Source organism: Strigops habroptila, chromosome Z (assembly GCF_004027225.2).
Source record: "Strigops habroptila isolate Jane chromosome Z, bStrHab1.2.pri, whole genome shotgun sequence".
NCBI lineage: Eukaryota > Metazoa > Chordata > Aves > Psittaciformes > Psittacidae > Strigops > Strigops habroptila.
In genome coordinates, this window is record NC_044302.2 from 21,463,734 (window position 1) to 21,482,232 (window position 18,499).

General features: G+C 54.5%; 2 protein-coding genes across 6 annotated transcripts in view; both read left to right on the top strand.

The window, feature by feature from the left end:
* Nucleotides 1–3,410: 3,410 nt before the first annotated feature.
* On the top strand, nt 3,411–13,964 carry LOC115601166 (C-factor-like). 4 transcript variants are annotated; one of them, XM_030470800.1, is made up of 7 exons: nt 3,412–3,583; nt 5,357–5,408; nt 6,249–6,439; nt 7,318–7,476; nt 7,742–7,852; nt 11,169–11,262; nt 12,676–13,964. In XM_030470800.1, the coding sequence occupies exons 1-7, from the start codon at nt 3,446–3,448 to the stop codon at nt 12,693–12,695; spliced, it is 765 nt and encodes a 254-aa protein (XP_030326660.1). In that variant the 5' UTR covers nt 3,412–3,445; the 3' UTR covers nt 12,696–13,964. The 4 variants fall into 4 exon arrangements, with proteins under 4 accessions (XP_030326659.1, XP_030326660.1, XP_030326657.1 ...); XM_030470797.1 differs by lacking the exon at nt 12,676–13,964 and adding an exon at nt 12,058–12,567; XM_030470798.1 differs by lacking the exon at nt 12,676–13,964 and adding an exon at nt 11,557–11,935.
* Nucleotides 13,965–14,357: 393 nt separating this feature from the next.
* The window catches only part of LOC115601153 (rho family-interacting cell polarization regulator 1-like), a 33,840-nt gene continuing 29,698 nt past the window's right edge, over nt 14,358–18,499 (top strand). The window contains exons 1-2 of one of the 2 annotated variants that reach the window (XM_030470766.1): nt 14,358–15,040; nt 15,764–16,122. The gene's annotated coding sequence lies outside the window, so the exon portion shown is untranslated. Of the gene's footprint in view, nt 15,041–15,763; nt 16,123–18,499 lie in introns of those variants that run through there. The other variant, XM_030470760.1, reaches the window with a different exon arrangement.

Consider the following 18,499-nt stretch of genomic DNA (forward strand, 5'->3'; position numbering starts at 1 on the left):
GGGATTCTGTGATTCTATGCTTGTGTGTTTCTACCACCCTGTCCTTACCTCCCAGTAGTACTCTGCTACCTACCTCCCAGTCTGCTGCAGATATAGCAGCATTCTGGTGACCAATCACCTAATGAATGACCTGAGCACAGAATGAGGCAGGAAAAGAAGAATGGGGCCTTTATTCCAAATGTATGCTGTAAGGACGGTTTCTGCTTCTTAGTATTTAGTAGTATAATTAACGTCTACTAAATTCCAATTTCTGTATCATTGTTCAAATAAAAAATGTTCTCAAAGCATTTTTATATCTGTCATGGAACCAGTAAATTGAGACTAAATGAACTCTGTTGTTCAAACTCAATTAAAGCTCCACCAACGTCAACTACAGCTTTGGGAAGTTGGGATTCATCACTGAATTCTTAAACTTTATGGCCAGTGATCCAAAGTGTGCAATCACTCACCAGGTAATGGGAGAGCTTTCAATCTCCAGGAGTCTCCAAGGAGGACCGACTCCAAACTGCTCTCCACAGGACTTCATTCGTACCCTGGTCCCGTCTGAGCTGTGGTGAGGTATGGTCATGTAGCCCCCATAGGCTCAGGACTCAACTTCCTCACTTGTCAGGGTGTACCTTCCACAACATCCCAAAGGAAATTAGGAGCAGAGGCTCAGCGCAGAAGAACTGCAGTGGAGCAGGATAAAGTTAGCACAAAACACCTGATCCTATCAGCAGATATCAGCAGATTAACATCATTGATTAGTTTCTGATTTTAGTTTCTAGGATTTGATTCTGAATCCAGGATTCTCCTCAATTGTGTGGAAGACAGCTTCCTCTTGCAAGTGATAGAGGACCCAACAAGGAGAGGGGCCATGCTTGAGCTTGTGCTCACCAACAGGGAGGGCCTGGTGGGAATATTACGCTCCAAGGGAGCCTTGGCTGTAGCGATCACAAGATGGTCGAGTTCCTGATCCTCAGGGCAGTGAGAAGGACACACAGCAAGCTCACTGTCCTGGACTTCAAGAGAGCAGACTTTGGCTTCGTCTGGAACCTGCTTAGTAAAGCTTCATGGGATAAAGCCCTAGAGGGCAGAGGGACCCAAGAATGTTGGCTGATATTCAAGGGTCCAACCTCAGGAGCATTGCGTCCTGGCAAGAAAGAAATGGGGCAGGAAGACTGGGAGGGCTCCATGGATAGATAAGGAGCTGCTGAGAAAACTCAGAGGGGGAAAAAAGAAGCTTATAGAAGGTGGAAGTGAGGACAGGTGGCCTGGGAAGAATAGAGGGACATTGTGCGGGAAGCTAGGGACCAGGTCAGGAAAGCTAAGGCCCAGTTAGAATTGAGTCTGGCAAGGGATGTGAAAGATGACAGGAAGGGCTTCTATAGGTATGTAGGAAACAAAAGACAGACCAGGGCTAATATGGGCCCTCTCTGGAAGCTATCAGGAGAACTGGCTACCCTGGATTTGGAGGAAGCTGAGGTTCTCAACAACTTCTTTGCCTCAGTCTTCATTGGCAAGTCTTGGAAGGCAGATACAGGGACTCACACTGTAGGAGAGGATCAGGTTCGAGATCTTCTTAGGAACCTGAATGTGCACAAGTCCATGGGACCCGATGAAATCCATCTGCAGGTCCTGAAAGAACTGGTGAATGAAGTTGCTAAGCCACTGTCCATCATATTTGGAAAATCATGGCAGCCAGGTGGAGTTCCCGATGACCGGAAAAAGGGAAATATAACCCCCATTTTCAAGAAGGGGAAAATGGAAGACCTGGGAAACTAGACACTGCTCAGTCTCACCTCTGTGCCTGGCAAAATCTTGGAGCAGATTCTCCTGGAAACTGTGCTAAGGCACATGAAAAACAACGAGGTGGTTGGTGACAGACAACATGGCTTCACTAAGGGCAAATCCCGCCTGACCAATTTGGTGTCTGCCTATCATGGGGCTACAGAACTGATGGACAGAGGCAGAGCAGTTGACGTCATCTACCTGGACTTGTGCAAAGATTTTGACACTGTCCCGCACAACAACCTTGTCTCTAAACTGGAGGGACAGAAATCTGAAGGATGGACAACCTGGTGAATAAGGAATTAGCTGGATGGCTGCACGCAGAGAGTGGTGGTCAATGGCTGAAAAACTGAAACAGGGGAAGTTCAGGTTGGATATAAGGAAGAAGTTCTTCCCTGTGAGGATGGTGAGGCACTGGAACAGATGCCCAAAGAAGTGGTAAATGCTCCATCCCTGGCAGTGTTCAAGGCCAGCTTGGACAGAGCCTTCGGCAACATGATCTAGTGTGAGGTCTCCCTGCCTATGCCGGGGGCTTGAAAGTATATGATCTTAAGGTCCTTTCCAAACCAAACCAGTCTGTGATTCTATGATTCTATTTATTTCTTGTTATCAGAGATGTTTTGTCTAGGGTTTGTCAACCCAAATGAAAATAAGCAAAAGAAATAATGATACTCTCATAAATCAGAGCTGCTCAGCCACTACTTCACTGTTGAGCTCCAGGCTGCATGCTTACTGTATTGGGATTTTAATATTGTTTGTGCATACAGTTTTCTATGTAATAGCTGAAAATAAAACATCAGCATCCACCTCACGGCAGGCAGCAGAGCTGGTACATGCAAGTCCCCTCCAGCTCATGCTGATGGTTTCTGTTTTCCCTTTTCCCTAACACCCAGTTTTCCCATCCCTAGATGCCACCAATTATTGTCCTTACTTTACTCCTTTCCACACCTTTGGTTGGTCTGTTGAACCAGGTACCTGACACCCACCGGCAAAAAACAACAAGAAGAATCCCCCCAGGCACCTCCATCCCCACACCACAGCCTACTTTCCCAATTCATTGCATCTGATTGTCATGGAGAGAAGCAAATCAGACGCATTTCTGGACAGGCAATAAAAACAGTTGTGAAGGGTTTGATACCTTCTCAATTGTCCTGGTTTCATCTGGGGTAGTTGATTCTCTTCCCAGTAGCTGGTGCAGTGCTGTGTTTGGGCTTCAGGATGAGAATAATGCTGATAACACAGTGATGCTTTGGTTGTTGCTTAGTGCTTACTCTATGAATCAAGGACTTTTCAGTCCCTCATGCTCTGCCAGTAAGGAGGGGCACAAGAAGCCAGAAGAAAGCAGAGACACGACACCTGACCTGAACTAGCCAAAGGGATATTCCAAACCATGGAACATCATGCTCGATATAGAAACTGGGAGGAGTTGGCCAGGAATGCTATAAGCCTTCCCTGAACCCCAGCCTTGGGAAGAGATGGGTGGTCCCCTGTACCCTCCCAGAGCATTGCTCCACTGTCGGGAATACCGGGGCAGGCGAGGACCGCGGGATCGGGCTGTGGTTGGTGTGTTTGCACTGGACATTAGATGGGAGGGAAGGAATGAATACACACACACGTTACCCCACTCCAGGGTCGGGGGGCGGCGCCAGGCGCGCCCCGCCCCGGGGCCGCGGTGATGGCGGCGGGCGCGGTGCTGCTGACCGGCTCCAACCGCGGCATCGGGCTGGGGCTGGTGAAGCAGCTCCTCCGGACACCACAACCACCCGCCTGGATCTTCGCGACCTGCCGGCACACCGCGGGGTCGCGGGCCCAGGTCAGCCCGGGGCAGGGCTGGGAGGTTCGCACCGGGGGTGCCGGCAGTTACCCGTGGGCGCAGGAGGGTGCCGGTATTAGCGCGCTCGGTGGGCTTTGCAGGTGCGAGAGGAGCACTGCGGTCACAGGAGAGCTCGCGTTGTGCCATGTCCTACACGGTGTGACAGTCCTCTGCTTGTCTGTTGTGCTTTGGGCGAAGGATCAGCCGTGTCACCCCCTGACAGCCGCGCTGCCGGCTATTTGAGGCCGCCTTGGCTGTTTCCCAGCCTGCCTTCCCGTGCCAAACCTTTGCTTGTGCGCTGTGACACAGCGCCGCCTCGCGCGGGGTTGAGACTGAGCAGGGTCAGGCTGGTGTGAACCTCAGTGATTCTGCTCCGGCTGGTTCTGCAGCGTGTCACCGCCCTCCAAAATCCGGGGGGTCGTTAACTTTTGGCCCGTGGAGCTCTGGGATCCTCCTTTCCCTGCTTCGCACTGCACTGAAATGGGAGAGACTCACATGTGAGGAATCACAGGAGCAAAGCATCAACAGAGCTCCCACTTTCCTTAGCTCCGGCTTTGTTTTTCCTCTGTGACCCACCACACCTTGCCATGCAATGTGGTGTGTGCCTTAGGAAGCCCTTGGGATGATCTTTGTGCACTTGCTGCTGGTGTTACTCCAGCTTGTGCAGTGAGAACCCACCCTGCTGCCAGCCTGGGGTGCCCAGCTCCTCCTGCTGCTGCTGCCCAAGTTCAGAGGGTCAGAGCTAGCTCAGATCTCTGGGTTGGAAGGGACCTTAAAGCTCACCCATTTCCAAACTCCTGCCACGGGCAGGGACACCTTCCGCTAGACCAGATTGCTCCAAGCCCCTGTGTCCAGGCTGGCCTTGAACACTGCCAGCGATGGGGCAGCCACAGCTTCTCTGGGCAACCTGTGCCGGCGCCTCAGAAACCTCACAGGGAAGAACTTCTTCCTAAGATCTCATCTCAATCTCTCCTCTGTCAGGTTAAAGCCATTCCCCCTTGTCCTGTCCCTACGGGCCCTTGTCCAAAGATCCTCTCCAGGTTTCTTGTAGGCCCTCTTCTTCCCCCAACTTTCTGGACTATGGCAATGATGAGCTCAGAGGACTTTCTGCAGGGCTGGACTGGAGCCAGTGTCCCCCAGAGTGGTCCACGTACATTGCTCTCCACGGGGGGATGCTTCTCTAAGCTTTGTCCAGCCATGTGGTTGAAAGTTTCCTTTTTGGAAAAGGCTTCTGAATTCTCCATGTTTGGTGAAAATAATAAAAACATGCAAAGTGGTTCATTTTGCTTGAGGAGGGGAGAAGGAGTATCCAGGACAGAGTGGATCCTGGGGTCAGGCTATTGGGATCCAGATATGACTTCCTCAGACACCAACTTGGTACTCACAGCCATTCCTCCTCCATTTCACTTCCAGCAGCCGTTGGGAGACACTTCTGGCTGTATCCCTGTTTGCATCACTTCCCCAGTGAGCTGGTCCTTAGTAGTTGCTCTCACCCTTTGCAGTGGCTCTGGCTAGGTTATGGATAGACTCTTTGGGAGAGTGGCCATAGTACCTTGCAGTTTTGGCCATGTTGTGCTCTGAGCAAATGAACATTGCTTTGTGGAGCCTAGCAGAAGGCTGAGAACCTCTGCAGGTCCCCAGCCCAGCCATTCACAAGCACTGAGTAACATCTGGAAGATGTTTCCCTCAGGGTGGGACCATTGCTGGTGCCCCAGCATGGTGCTTGGCATCACCTCTGCCTCGTGCTGACTATTTCCATGTCTCTTTTTGTAGGAGCTGAGAGATCTGGCATCCAAACACCCAAACTTGGTTCTTGTGAAGCTGGGTAGGTATGCTCTGCCTCGGAGCTGGTAAATTTGTGGCTGGTAAAATGGGACCATACTTGCCCCTTTTCTCCTTCCCTCCATCCCTGCCTTCAGGCTCTATGTGGGGATCCAGCTCTTCAGAGCTGCTTCAAGTCCTGCTGGCAAAAGCCCAGCTTCTCCAGACCCGTCTCAGTCCCAGCACCCTGTTCCCTGAACCCTCCTTGCCCCGCAGCGACAGGACCAGGAGGTTCTTAAGACCTATCCTGGGCAGCCTCCAGCTCCTCCAGCTGAGTGGCTGCATCCTTGCTCTCCGTACAGCTGAGCTGCCTTGATCCCAAGTCCCAGGTGAGACCAGGAAGGTTCCAGGAGAAAGGCAGCTCCTGTGGAAACGCTGTGAGATCAGCCCAGGGCCTGGGCAGGAGCTGTAGGACCTGGCAGAGTCATCCCACAGCAGGTCCCAGAACAGCCTCTTTGGAGACCGTGTTCCCGCAACCTCTCGAGGCTGCCCTGGGTTCTCCAGAGCTTGCTCAGCCATGGACTCTGCCCACTGGCAGAAGGCTGACACAGCATGGGAGTTCCAGCAGCGCTTTGCTACTGAGGATTGTCCCCAGATAGCTTTGCCCCGTGGGCTGCCCCAGGGCAGGGTTCTTCAGCTGCTGGCAGTGGGGTGGAGGCAGTTTTGGAGTTAGCTGGGGCTTGTGGGTGCCGAGATGCTCTGAGCTGGTTGCACAGCACCATCTGGTGCGCATAGATGGAAGACCACTCCGGTCGGGGTGCATGGATATTCCTCATCATCGTAACCTCCCTGTTCTTCCCAGGTGGACCCTGTGGGTCTCAAACCCTCTTCTCTTCCACTGCAGATGTTGCAGATCCCTCCACCATTACTCAGGCAGTGAAGATCGTAGAGGAGAAACTGAACGGCATGGGCTTGAACCTGCTGATAAACAATGCTGGCATCTACACCCCAGAGGCATCGCTGGAGACAGTGGGTGCTGAAGAGATGATAAGGACGTACAAGACCAATGCGGTGGGGCCACTGCTGATGGCCCAGGTATGGATGAAGGTCTGGGGATGATGCTTACCTCGGAGGAGGGATTTGATCCAGCTGGAGGGTAGCTGGGGCTGACTGTGTTCATGAGGCTGCACCTCGAATCCTGTGTTCAGCTCTGGGCCCCTCTCTACAAGAGAGATATTGAGATGCTGGAGCAGGTCCAGAAAAGGCCAATGGAGCTGGTGAAGGGCCTGGAGCACAAGTGTGATGAGGAACGGCTGAGGGACCTGGGGGGTTTTAGTCTGGAGAAGAGAAGGCTCAGGGGGAACCTTATCACTCTCTACAACTACCTCGCAGGAGGATGGAGCAAGGAGGTGGCTGGTCTCTTCTCCCACATAACAAGCGATAGGACAAGAGGAAACAGCCTCAAGCTGCACTAGGGGAGGTTTAGACTGGAGATTAGGAACAATTTCTCCCCGAAAGGGTGGTGAGGCATTAGAACAGGCTGCCCAGGGCAGTGGTGTAGTCACTGTCCCCTGGAAGTGTTCACAAACCGTGTAGAGGAGGCCCTCAGTGACATGGTTTAAGCGGTGGCCTTGGCAGTGCTGGAGAATGGTTCGACTTGATGATCTTAAAGATCTTTTCCAACCTGGTTGATTCTGTGATTCTGTGATGGAGATTTCAGAGGTTTCAGAGATTTGCCACATTTCCCAGGGCTGCGGGAGGGACAGGGGCAGTGCTGGGGCTGTGCTCCCATAGCCCAAGCCCTTTGTATCCCATTTTGTGTTGAGCTAACTGGGAGCACTGCAGCAAACACGCAGGTCTTGTGGATTCCCACTGTTCTTCCTCATTCACCCTGCTGTAGCCAGGCTGGGGTGCAGCTGCCATAAGTGGGGCTGGCTCAGGGCACAGGTTCCCACAAGGTTGCTTCTCCCCAGGCATTCCTGCCACTACTGAAGAAGGCTGCCCAGGAGAGCACAGAAAGGGGGCTAAGCTGCAGAAGGGCGGCCATCATCAACATCTCTGCCATGCTGGGATCCATCCAGAAAACTCCCCACTGCTTCTTCAAGCCTGTCATCTCCTACCGCTGCAGCAAGGTATGGAGGCTGGGGATTGTGAGCTCCGTGTGAGTCAGAGCTGCCTGATGCCAGGGAAGCACATGAGATGATGAGATGGAGGGACTGATCCATGCTGATCACTGCCCAAGCTCCCTGGGCATCCACATGCCCAGCTGCTGCTCACCTAGGGCAGAATACACTGTCTCTTGAAGACCTCGCGTTGTTTTTTCTCTCTCCCATGGGAGGGGAACCTGGTGCATGTAGATTTTTACTGCCCATGGCTGATGCTTCTTTCCTCCCCCAGGCTGCCCTCAACATGCTCACCAGGTGCCAGGCTCTGACATACAGGGAAGCTGGGATCCTCTGCGTGGCGCTTCACCCCGGCTGGGTGAAAACTGACATGGGTGGCCAGGAGGTGAGTCCCGGCTGAGCAGGTTGAGAGGGGCACCCATGGGTGGGACACAAGCCTAAGATGTGCACAGGAGATGCCTCAGGTGGCTGAGATGGATGGCTCTCAGGAGCAGGGGTCCATGTGAGAATGAGCTGCCTCTTGGGCTCCTGATTGCCTGTGTCTGTGCTGGGCCACTGCAGAACATGTGAGTGCTGCCTGGGAAATATCATCAGCACATGTCCAGGGTGAGCAGGAAGGTGTTCAGGGGCATAAGGGGTTTTTGCAGCCTGGAGATGTGCAGAGAACCTGAATCTGACTGAGCAGGGAGGAGAGGAGCAGCACCATCCCATCCTGTGACCCGTTCCTTAAAGAGCTGCAGGTTCACGAGGTCTCCACTCATCCTGCAGAATCCCTGTTTTGGGGTGGGGGTGGCCCCTGCAACACTGGGGTCCTCAGAAAGCTGCACGTAGCATCCCTCTTGCAGCAGGGATCTCTTATGTGTCCTGTTGGGTTAAACCTGTAGTTGGCTTCCCAGCCCAAGCCATCTTCATTGAAGCCATCAGAAAGCACGCAGATACCTAGCCATCCTCCCATGTAACAGACTCTTCCCACCTCCTGTGGCCCTCTGCATGGTCTGGGTGGAAGGAGCCTTGCTGATGATGGGCATGAGCTGAGGGGGTGGTGGTGGATGGCCGGGAATGAAGAGATGGGATCCAGAGGGACCTGGTCAGGCTGGAGAGATGGGACCATGTGAACCTCATGGAGTTCAACAAGGCCAAGTACAAGGTCCTGCCCCTGGGCAATCCCAAGCAGAAACACAGTCTGGGGGAGACTGGATGGAGCAGCCCTGAGGAGAAGGGCTTTGGGTGTTGATTAATGAGAAGCTGCCCATTACCTGGCAGTGTTTGCTTGAACCCAGAACCCCTGTGTCATAGAATAATGGAATGGTTTGGGTTGGAAAGATCATCCAGTTCCAACCCCACTTACACGGGCAGGGACGCCTCGCCCTAGAATATGTCGCCTAAGGCCCGTCCAACCTGGTCTTGAACACTGCCAGGGATGGAGTGTTTACCACTTCTTTGGGCAACCTGTTCCAGTGCCTCACCACCCTCACAGTAAGGAACTTCTTTATATCTAACCTGAACTTCCCCTGTTTCAGTTTAAACCCATCACCCCTTGTCCTATTGCAACAGTCCCTGATGAAGAGTCCCTCTCCAGCACCCTTGTAGCCCCCTTCAGATACTGGAAGGTGCTCTGAGGTCTCCACGCAGCTTCTCTTCTCCAGGCTGAACAGCCCCAACTTTCTCAGTCTGTCCCCATACGGGAGGTGCTCCAGCCCCTGATCATCCTCGTGGCCCTCCTCTGGACTCACTCCAACAGCTCCATGTCCTTCTTATGCTGAGGACACCAGAACTGCACACAGTACTCCAAGTGGGGTCTCGTGAGAGCAGAGTAGAGGGGCAAGATCACCTCCTTCAACCTGCTGGTCACACTGTTGGGGATACAGCCCAGGACATGGGTGGTTTCTGGGCTCAAGCGCACGCTGAAGCCGGCTGATGTTCAGTTTCTCATCAGCCAGCACCCAAAAGTCCTTCTCAGGCTGCTATGAGTCATTTCTTTGCCCAACCTGTAGCTGTGCCTGGGATTGCCTTGACCCAGGGGCAGGAGCTTGCACTTCGCTTTGTTGGGTAGGATCGGGCCCAATACCAACCCCTGAGGGACACCACTCATTACCAGTCTCCAGTCGGACATTGAGCCATTGACCGCAACTCTCTGCGTGTGGCCATCCAGCTGCTGCTTTAACCACCGACTGGTCCATCCATCAGATTTGTGTCTCTCCAGTTTAGAGACAAGGATGCCATGTAGGACAGTGTCAAACGCTTTGCACAAGCCCAGGTAGATGACGTCAACTGCTCTGCCCCTGTCCATCAGTTCCGTAGCCCCATCATAGAAGGCCACCACATTGGTCAGGCAGGATTTGCCCTTAGTGAAGCCATGTTGTCTGTCACCAACCACCTCGTTGTTTTTCATGTGCCTTAGCACGGTTTCCAGGAGAATCTGCTCCAAGATTTTGCCAGGCACAGAGGTGAGACTGAGCAGTGTCTAGTTTCCCAGGTCTTCCATTTTCCCCTTCTTGAAAATGGGGGTTATATTTCCCTTTTTCCGGTCATCGGGAACTCCACCTGGCTGCCATGATTTTCCAAATATGATGGACAGTGGCTTAGCAACTTCATTCACCAGTTCTTTCAGGACCTGCAGATGGATTTCATCAGGTCCCATGGACTTGTGCACATTCAGGTTCCTAAGAAGATCTCGAACCTGATCCTCTCCTACAGTGTGAGTCCCTGTATCTGCCTTCCAAGACTTGCCAATGAAGACTGAGGCAAAGAAGTTGTTGAGAACCTCAGCTTCCTCCAAATCCAGGGTAGCCAGTTCTCCTGATAGCTTCCAGAGAGGGCCCATATTAGCCCTGGTCTGTCTTTTGTTTCCTACATACCTATAGAAGCCCTTCCTGTCATCTTTCACATCCCTTGCCAGACTCAATTCTAACTGGGCCTTAGCTTTCCTGACCTGGTCCCTAGCTTCCCGCACAATGTCCCTCTATTCTTCCCAGGCCACCTGTCCTCACTTCCACCTTCTATAAGCTTCTTTTTTCCCCCTCTGAGTTTTCTCAGCAGCTCCTTATCTATCCATGGAGCCCTCCCAGTCTTCCTGCCCCATTTCTTTCTTGCCAGGACGCAATGCTCCTGAGGTTGGACCCTTGAATATCAGCCAACATTCTTGGGTCCCTCTGCCCTCTAGGGCTTTATCCCATGAAGCTTTACTAAGCAGGTTCCAGACGAAGCCAAAGTCTGCTCTCTTGAAGTCCAGGACAGTGAGCTTGCTGTGTGTCCTTCTCACTGCCCTGAGGATCAGGAACTCGACCATCTTGTGACCGCTACAGCCAAGGCAGTGACCTTAGAGCAGCTCCCAGTGCCTAAAGGGGCTACAAGAAACCTGGAGAGGGGCTTTGGACAAGGGCCTGTAGGGACAAGACAAGAGGGAATGGCTTTAACCTGACAGAGAGGACACTGAGATAAGATCTTGGGAAGTTCTTCCATGTGAGGGTGCTGAGGCCCTGGTACAGGTTGCCAGAGAAGCTGTGGCTGCCCCATCTCTGGCAGTGTTCAAGGCCAGGTTGGACGGGTTGGAGCAGCCTGGTCTAGTGGAAGGTGTCCCTGCCCATGGCAGGAGGTTGGAACTGGATAAGCTTTAAGGTCCCTTCCAACCCAGAGCAGTCCATGACTCTATGAATGACTGTGGTGTGTCGTTCCTTGCTCCTCATTTGTGCCCATTGCAGGCTGACCTGACGGTGGACACAAGCGTGCAGGGGCTGCTGTCTGTACTGCCAGTCCTCTCCGAGAAACACAATGGGGCTCTGCTCAACTGGGAAGGTAAAGCTATTCCTTGGTGACCACTCTCTCCCTGTGAGGGACCCTGCAGTGGGGTGGAGACTCTGTAGGTGCCCTGGAGCACCAGGATGCTCAGCTGTCCATGGCCTTCAAGGGACCTGCTTGGGACTTCACCAGGCGTGCAGGGCAGCCTGCGATCGTGCCTTCACTCTGCTAATAAAGTTAATTAGTCCCTGTACCTTCTCCTAGCAATGCCCCATGAGACCGTCTCTGCCCTTGGCCTGGAGCTGGCCCCTGGAAAAAACACATCACCAAAGCATGGTGTCTTTGCTATAGATTTCCTGGAGGGGACTTTGTGCTGGACATGTTGTCCTTGGGAGCAGTCTTGAGGCTGGAATGGGAGGGCCGAGCACCATAGTCCAGTTCTGCAATCTCACACAGCCAGCTCTTCCCATAGTGGAGGACCAGCTGGGCGTGGTACCCCTAGGGGGGGGGAAATCTGGTCCCTTGTGGAGCACAGCAGGGGAATGGCACTTCTATGGGATGGAGAAGTTGAGAACCTTAATCAGATGGGCTGGGCAGCCCTGGACTGCATGGGTTTGCCCAGGACGTGGTAACAGCACCAGAGAAAAGGACTTTGGGGTGGCACTGGGTTTTCTCAGGAGGGTTCTGCTCCTTCTAGATAGAGGTTCTTGTTGAGGAGCTTGGTGAAAAGGAGCTGGGGCTCCTGTAAAACCAAACCTAGTATCAGGTGGGCAGAGCAGCCTGGCTTGCAGGAGAGGCAAACCCACTGCTCCTTCCCTCGGAGGTCACCACCTCTTCTTTCTCATTTGGAAGATATGCAGAAGTCCCTTAGTCCCTCTGGGTCTGGCCCTTTAAGGGATCATACCTTTCCCTGGACCAGGATCTTGCCTGGCAGCACCAGCTTTGCTGGGAACCTTGAGGCCATACACTGCTCTGCACAGAAGTATTTCCCAACCTGGAGCACAAATGCTGTGATCCTCCCACCCCAGGCTTCACTCCCCAGGCTTCACCCCCCAGGCAGACAGAGCGTTGGGCAGACCGCTGGGCTGGGGCCACGTTTCTGTCCCACCGAGGCAAGTCCTGGCACTCACAGCCTGGTAAATCACAGGTACTAGTGAGTTTTTCTTCCTTGCCAGCTCCAGTTCCTCCCAAGCCAGTGGCATTTTGGTAGCCAAGACATTTGAAAGGGAGGGGACAGCAGGAGCATCTGCAGCCTGGCCACCAGCCTGGGCTCAGGAACAGGGTGCCTGCAGCTGGAGGTGGTAGCACTGTCTGAGCTTGTGAGCTTGGACCCCTGGATCCTTGTACCCCCTTCTTGGTGGTCCCAAGCAGCCCATGTGCCCAGCCAGGGATAGGAGAGGCAAATGCCTCTGTGAAGTTCAGGGGTGCTGGGAGCATCCCCATATGGAGAGAGGGTCCTTTTCTCCACAGATACTTTCCATAATGGATGAGCAGGTCCTTTCTGGAGCAATTGCAGGAGCTGGGACACCGGCATCCAAGCTGGGTCCTGCTTCTCTCTTGGAGCTGGGGCTCTGCTGCCCCATCCCTGGCATGGGGCTGATGCCAGCCACCACCGACTGTGCCAAAGGAAGCCATGGCCTGATCCTGCTGCTGTGTGGCTGTGTGACACTGCCAAGCCACCACCAAGTGCCCTTCCTGCCCCTCGGCAGGGGTTCTCCTGCCCCAGTTGCTCCACACAAGGAAGCTGGAGCCTGTCCAGTAACCACAGGCAGGCTCCATGTCCATCTCTCTCTGTGTTCCTCCCTTCTACCCCATGCCATGTGCTGGACCCTGGGACATGTGCCAAGCATCCCACCACTGTTTGCAGGTGGCTTACAGCTCCCACTGTGACCATTGCCAGCCCCACAAGATGGATGCAGCTGCTCTTCTTGGAACAGACAGAGATAAGGGAACTGCTGAAAACTAGGACAAGCTCCATCAGCTTGGCTGGTGGTCTGCAGAGTTGGGACATGGCATGGTTGCCCACCTACTGTGGCAATGAGGTTTTGACTGAGCTCAGGAGGCTGATAAATGTGTGAGCATCTCCCTCCATCCTCCTGGGAATGGGGACATCACAGAGTGGGCAAGTCACCCGGGATGTGGGCAGCCCTGTGTGCCCCAGGTGGTGTGAGGAGGAATGGGAAGCTCTGCAGGTGAAGAACTCTGGCACTGCTAGAAGCTCAGCTGTGGGGATGAGAACAGACCTCAAAGAGCTGCTGAATGTTGAAGCACTGTGAGCATCATCCCTTAGGAAGCCTGTGCAGCGGTCTTTCCTTTGGATAGCAGGATAATTGCTGTGCAGAGCAAAGTAGCAGCAGGTGGGTCAATCCCATTTTTCAAGACAACAGCAGAATGGTGCAGGATAACCCAGCTTGGACATCTGCAACTGGGAATCACCCTTGGTGAGAGCTTTGCCAGCCCAAGGGAGGTCAGCAGCTCCCCAGGAGCCCGTCCTTCCGCCCTCCAAGACAAGGCTCATCCCAGGGAGCACATGCTGGAGCAGGGATGGTGCCTGCCATGGTAACTTGGAGGTTAGGGATGCCCAAGCACTTCAAGGTGCTCCAGGACATGTGTTCCTCAAGAAGCCTCATTGAGAGGCCAGATGGGCAGGTCTCCTGCTCAAACACTTGCAAAGTGTTTTTTTTTCCTTTGCACAAGTTCTGGGAGTTTGCGCTCATGCAGCTCATTATCTCCCCATTTCCTCTCCTGCCTGATGTTTCCTGCCTCACTCACTGCCTTCTGCTGGCTTTGCCCTTTGTGTCAGGCTTCTCTCCTGGTTCTGGGCAGCGTCAGACCTCGGTGTCCCCCCTGAACACCATGATAGCAACACGCTGTGTCCCTTCACTGGGCTGCAGCACTGTGCCTAGGAGACACTTGGAATGCCAGCTCCACCCTGGGAGCATGGACAAGCTGGGACAGAGCAAGGATGATTTAGGATCCATCTGTCTTTAGCAGATGGCTTTAGCATCTCTGTTCTGAGACTGGGGGAGAGATGCCAGCTGGACCAGCATGCTGGTACAGGGGTCTGCTGAGCCCAGCTGTAGAGAAATCTGGACAACCCCTTGGGGACCTTTCACACAGGGGCTGCGCAAGGGCTTGGGAACATATCTGGGGACTTCCAGGGACCATGAGTGGGGAGGTTGTCACCCAGAGCTGCTCTGACTGCGTCTATCAGCCCATGTGGAGTCATAGTAGCATCTGTGGGCAAACATATATCTGCTCTGGAGATCCCAGCAGCACTCCAGGGATTGACTTCAGTGGTGGGAAGGGCCCATATTTTCCATGGTCTTCCACCAGCTGCTTTCTTTCAGACCAATAGTAACAGGCAAAGACTTTTGCACCAGGAGTTGAGGTCAGGCAGGTGCATGGGTCAGGACAGGAGTGGGGAGGACATGGGAAGTCCTGGCAGGACTGGGCAGAACCAGGGCAAGACCCATTCTGAGAGGCAGCCTCCCATGACAAACAGCAGCAGGCAGAGCCCCGATGAGAGGCAAAGCCGGCCCCAGGAGAGGGCCGGGAGAGGAGGCTGGGAGCGGAAAAGGGCTGCTCCTGTGACACAGATGTGGCTGCGGAGGTGGAGCAGGAGGCAGATCACAAACAGCTGGTGCACAAGGAAGTGCTGGGACACCAGCCAGTGTGGCCAGGGCGGCAGCAGCAGCCCCGGTGCAGCAGACCTGCACTGGCCAGGGAACGACCAGGAGCAGAGGCAACAGGACTGCAGGGACCTCACCCAGGACCTGGAGATTTCCTCAGTAGGAGCCTTCTTCCAACCAAAACAGCTCTTCATTCTGCCAAGGTGAGGGCACTGTCCATGGCATGGGGGGATGGGGCAGCAGGGTCCTTACAGTGGGGACATCTTGGCACCACGTGACCATTCCCAGAGCCACCAGCAATGGGGTAGACTGGTGCTGGGAAGGCTGGATTGTTGGGGACCTGCAGCTCTATGTGGGGTGCTGGAGTCCAGGGCTGCCACAAAGTACCAGGAGTCAGCCTGGCTGCATGAGAAAGGGGGCTCAGGAGGAAGCTCATCCCAGACCCTGCAGCACAAGGGCTGCCAAGGAAGACAAGTGGGGAAGGCAGATAATGTGCCGAGGCTTCCTCTGGCAGCTGTGAGGCTGGGGTTGCTCCATGGCTATCTGTCCCCTGCAGAGCCCGATGCATCCCTTCTCCCTCTGCTCTGTTATTGTTAGCCGGGAGGAAGCAGCTCAACAAGTCCCACCTCAAGCTTTTAACCCGCTGCTGCCCATCCTGCTGCTCTCTGCTTCAATCTGCCTTAGCTGGGAGGGCTCCACAGCTGCCCTGGGAGAATGTCTTGGTACTGGGACCTTCCTGTAGGCTTTAACTCCCTTCTGGGGACCAGCAGCACCTCCAGAATGTCTCCCCCGAGCCAAGTTGTCTCCCATTGGTCTCCAGCACCCACGCTTGCAAAGGGTGGATGCTGGCATTGCCATCTCTCAGTGTGAAGAGAAGGTCCTGAGGTGCTGATGATTCCCTCCTTGCTGTCTCTTCCTCCTTTTAGTTGATGGGATCCCCTGTGGTCTGCAAAGGTGGGACCACGGAGGTGGCAGCTTTGCACAGTCTTAACCCAAATACCCAAGGAAATCTATCTTGTGGAAGACAATTGCAGCATTTCACTGGCTTTGTTTGACGAGCTGGGGTTTAATTGAACCCTGGGATCTCCAGAGGTGCTCCTGCTGCTCCTTGGGGAAGTGGAAATCAGCCCAGACATCTCAGCAGCCTTCTCCAGACTGTCATCTTCTCCCACATCTGAACTCTGACAAACTGTGCCCCCGCTTCTCAAGCTGGGGCTGTGTCCTCCCAGGCGATGACCACCATGGGACGCCTTCCCTGAGCACCAGTGTCCATGCAGGAGCACAGGTAGGTCACCCAGCCTGCTGGTGATGCAGAGATGCTCCACATCTCCTGCAAATACACCTCATATGTTGACATGCCCATCACCTCATCACATGCCCAGTGCCCATGTGCACCCCCAGCATAAACCAGCAGTTCTCCTGGGCCAGCCTGCTCCATGCCCTGGGGCTCTGGCACAGCCACACACATGGATCTGCCAAGAAAAGCCTGTTTGGGAGTGGTGCAATGTGTGCTGTCACCTGAACTCGGCACAGGAACATGGGTTCCAAGCAGAGCTGGGCTTCTGCCCATGCCTGTACCGAAAAAAAGGGGTGATCCTGCCTTGGCCATAGGGTCCTGCCGGGGGTTTGGAGCAGGTCAGCCTCTCCCTGCCTTTCCCCCAGCACTGGCTAGGCCTGAGTTTCCAGCTCTTGCAGAACAAGTTCCTGGGAGCTGGCATTGGGAGCTGGCATGGAGCCGAGCTGCTGGCATGCCCGTCCAGTACAGAGAGCCTTCATGGGGGCTGCGGGGATGGTGGAGGGGGTGAAGCACACCAGGGGGGTTGTCCCAACTGTCCCCAGCACATCAGCACCTAAATGCGTCTGTGAAATGCAGTGAATGGCACAGGGATGTCCCTAGAGACCTCAGGTTCCCATCCCATCCTCTGCAGCTACATGGTTTGTGTCCCAGCCTTTGCCAGGATGCTGAGTGACATGGCCAGGATGTCCACTCAGGTCCCAGCCCTGCTTCCCTGGAGCATCTTTCCCCCCTTGTTGGCTCTAGGGAGTGGACTGAGACACACTGATGGTAAGGACAAGGATCCAAGCTGATTTCGATGAGTTCTCTCCCCTATGTCCCTCTCCTTGGAGCCAGGGAAGTGACGCTGGGGAGGAACTTGGCTCCTCTTGTTTGTTATTCTAGGATAAAGTTACCCTTTAAAGCAGAGCCAGTGCTGTCAGGGCTGCATGCCATCCGGGAACATCGCTCCTTCCCAATGGCCCCAACGCACTTCTTGTTATTGTGCTCGCACGGAGCCAGCCTGCTCCCAGCCCTGGGAGGGGGATGCAGACGAGCATCCAGAGAGGATCCAAAAAGGAGCCTGGGGGCTCTTTTCCCACTCTGGGAAAGTTAGAAGCAAAGGGAGAAGAACCTCCTTCCGGAGAGGGGGAGCTCTTCTGGCTCTGGGAATGAAGGAGCAGAAAGCAAGAGCTGGAGCAATTTAAGGGCAGGGGGAGCTGGATGTAGCTGGGGGAGCTGGGAGTGTCTGTCGTCCCCCCTGGAGAAGAACCAGGTGTGCTGCCATCACTGTGGCTTGGCTGGGGACCCTCTTGAGAGGATGGACCACTGATTCCCACTGGGGAAACTGCTGTGCATGGGCTTGGTGGTGGCATGTGGCTGGCACCCATCTCCCCACCCTTGAAGTCCAGCATCAGCTCAGCATCCCTGGGTGATGCACAGCCAGAAAGAAGGCTGGCTTCTTCAAGCTCCAGCATCTCTGGATCCCAAATCCAGGGCACCCCCTTCTTCTGTGAGCTGGCACCCCAGGAGACACCCCAGCACCCCAAGACATGGAGATATCAGGGTTCCTCGACAGCACCATGACCATCCTACCAATGCTAGACCCTCTGGAGGGGGCTGGGGGCTTGCTTAGGGCTTGACCCCCCTACACTGAGCCATGACGTGCCTGTGGGGTGGAGGGGAAGGAAGCCTACTGGAGCCGAGCCAGGGAGAGCTTCCTGGCAGCATGCTTCAGCCTTTCCGTGCTGCTGCAGATGGCTCCGAGCAGGATGGGAAGCAGAGACTGCGTGAGCCCTTCCCAGGTGTTCCCCAGCCTGGATCACCCTGCTCTGTGTTGGGCGGTGGGTCGGCAGAGGGGAAACCCCTATCAGAGGGAAGCCCTGGCTCATGCCAGCAGGAGAAGATGGGACTTGCACATGTCAGCAGAGCTGGCCCCAGCACCAGAGCATGTGACAGAGACAGGAGAGACTGGCTGGCCCAATCTCTAGCCTGGGAGATGCCACCTGGGGCTAGTGGCATCCACACATATGTTAGAGGCATATAAGGGGAGCTCCTGCCCTGTCTTAAGGCTCAGGGGAGGATGTGGCAGGATCTGTTGTGGCATGTCCTCCCTCTGCTACCCCTCCTCCACCAGTGTCTTTTAGGAAGCAGATGTACCCCATGTCTGCCTGTTTGGCTGCCACTGCTTTCCTCCAGGGACATGCTTCCCAGCAGAGACCAGTTTGGACCAGCAGCTCAGGACAGGCAGAAGAGATGCAGGATGAGGGCACAGCTCCTGAGATGCCATCTCCTGGTGCCAGCTTTGGGAGCAGAGTGCAGCTTGTGGTGTCAGGAGGTCTCCCTGCACCGTCTTTTCCTCAGGGATGGACTGAGCATGGAAGGGCCA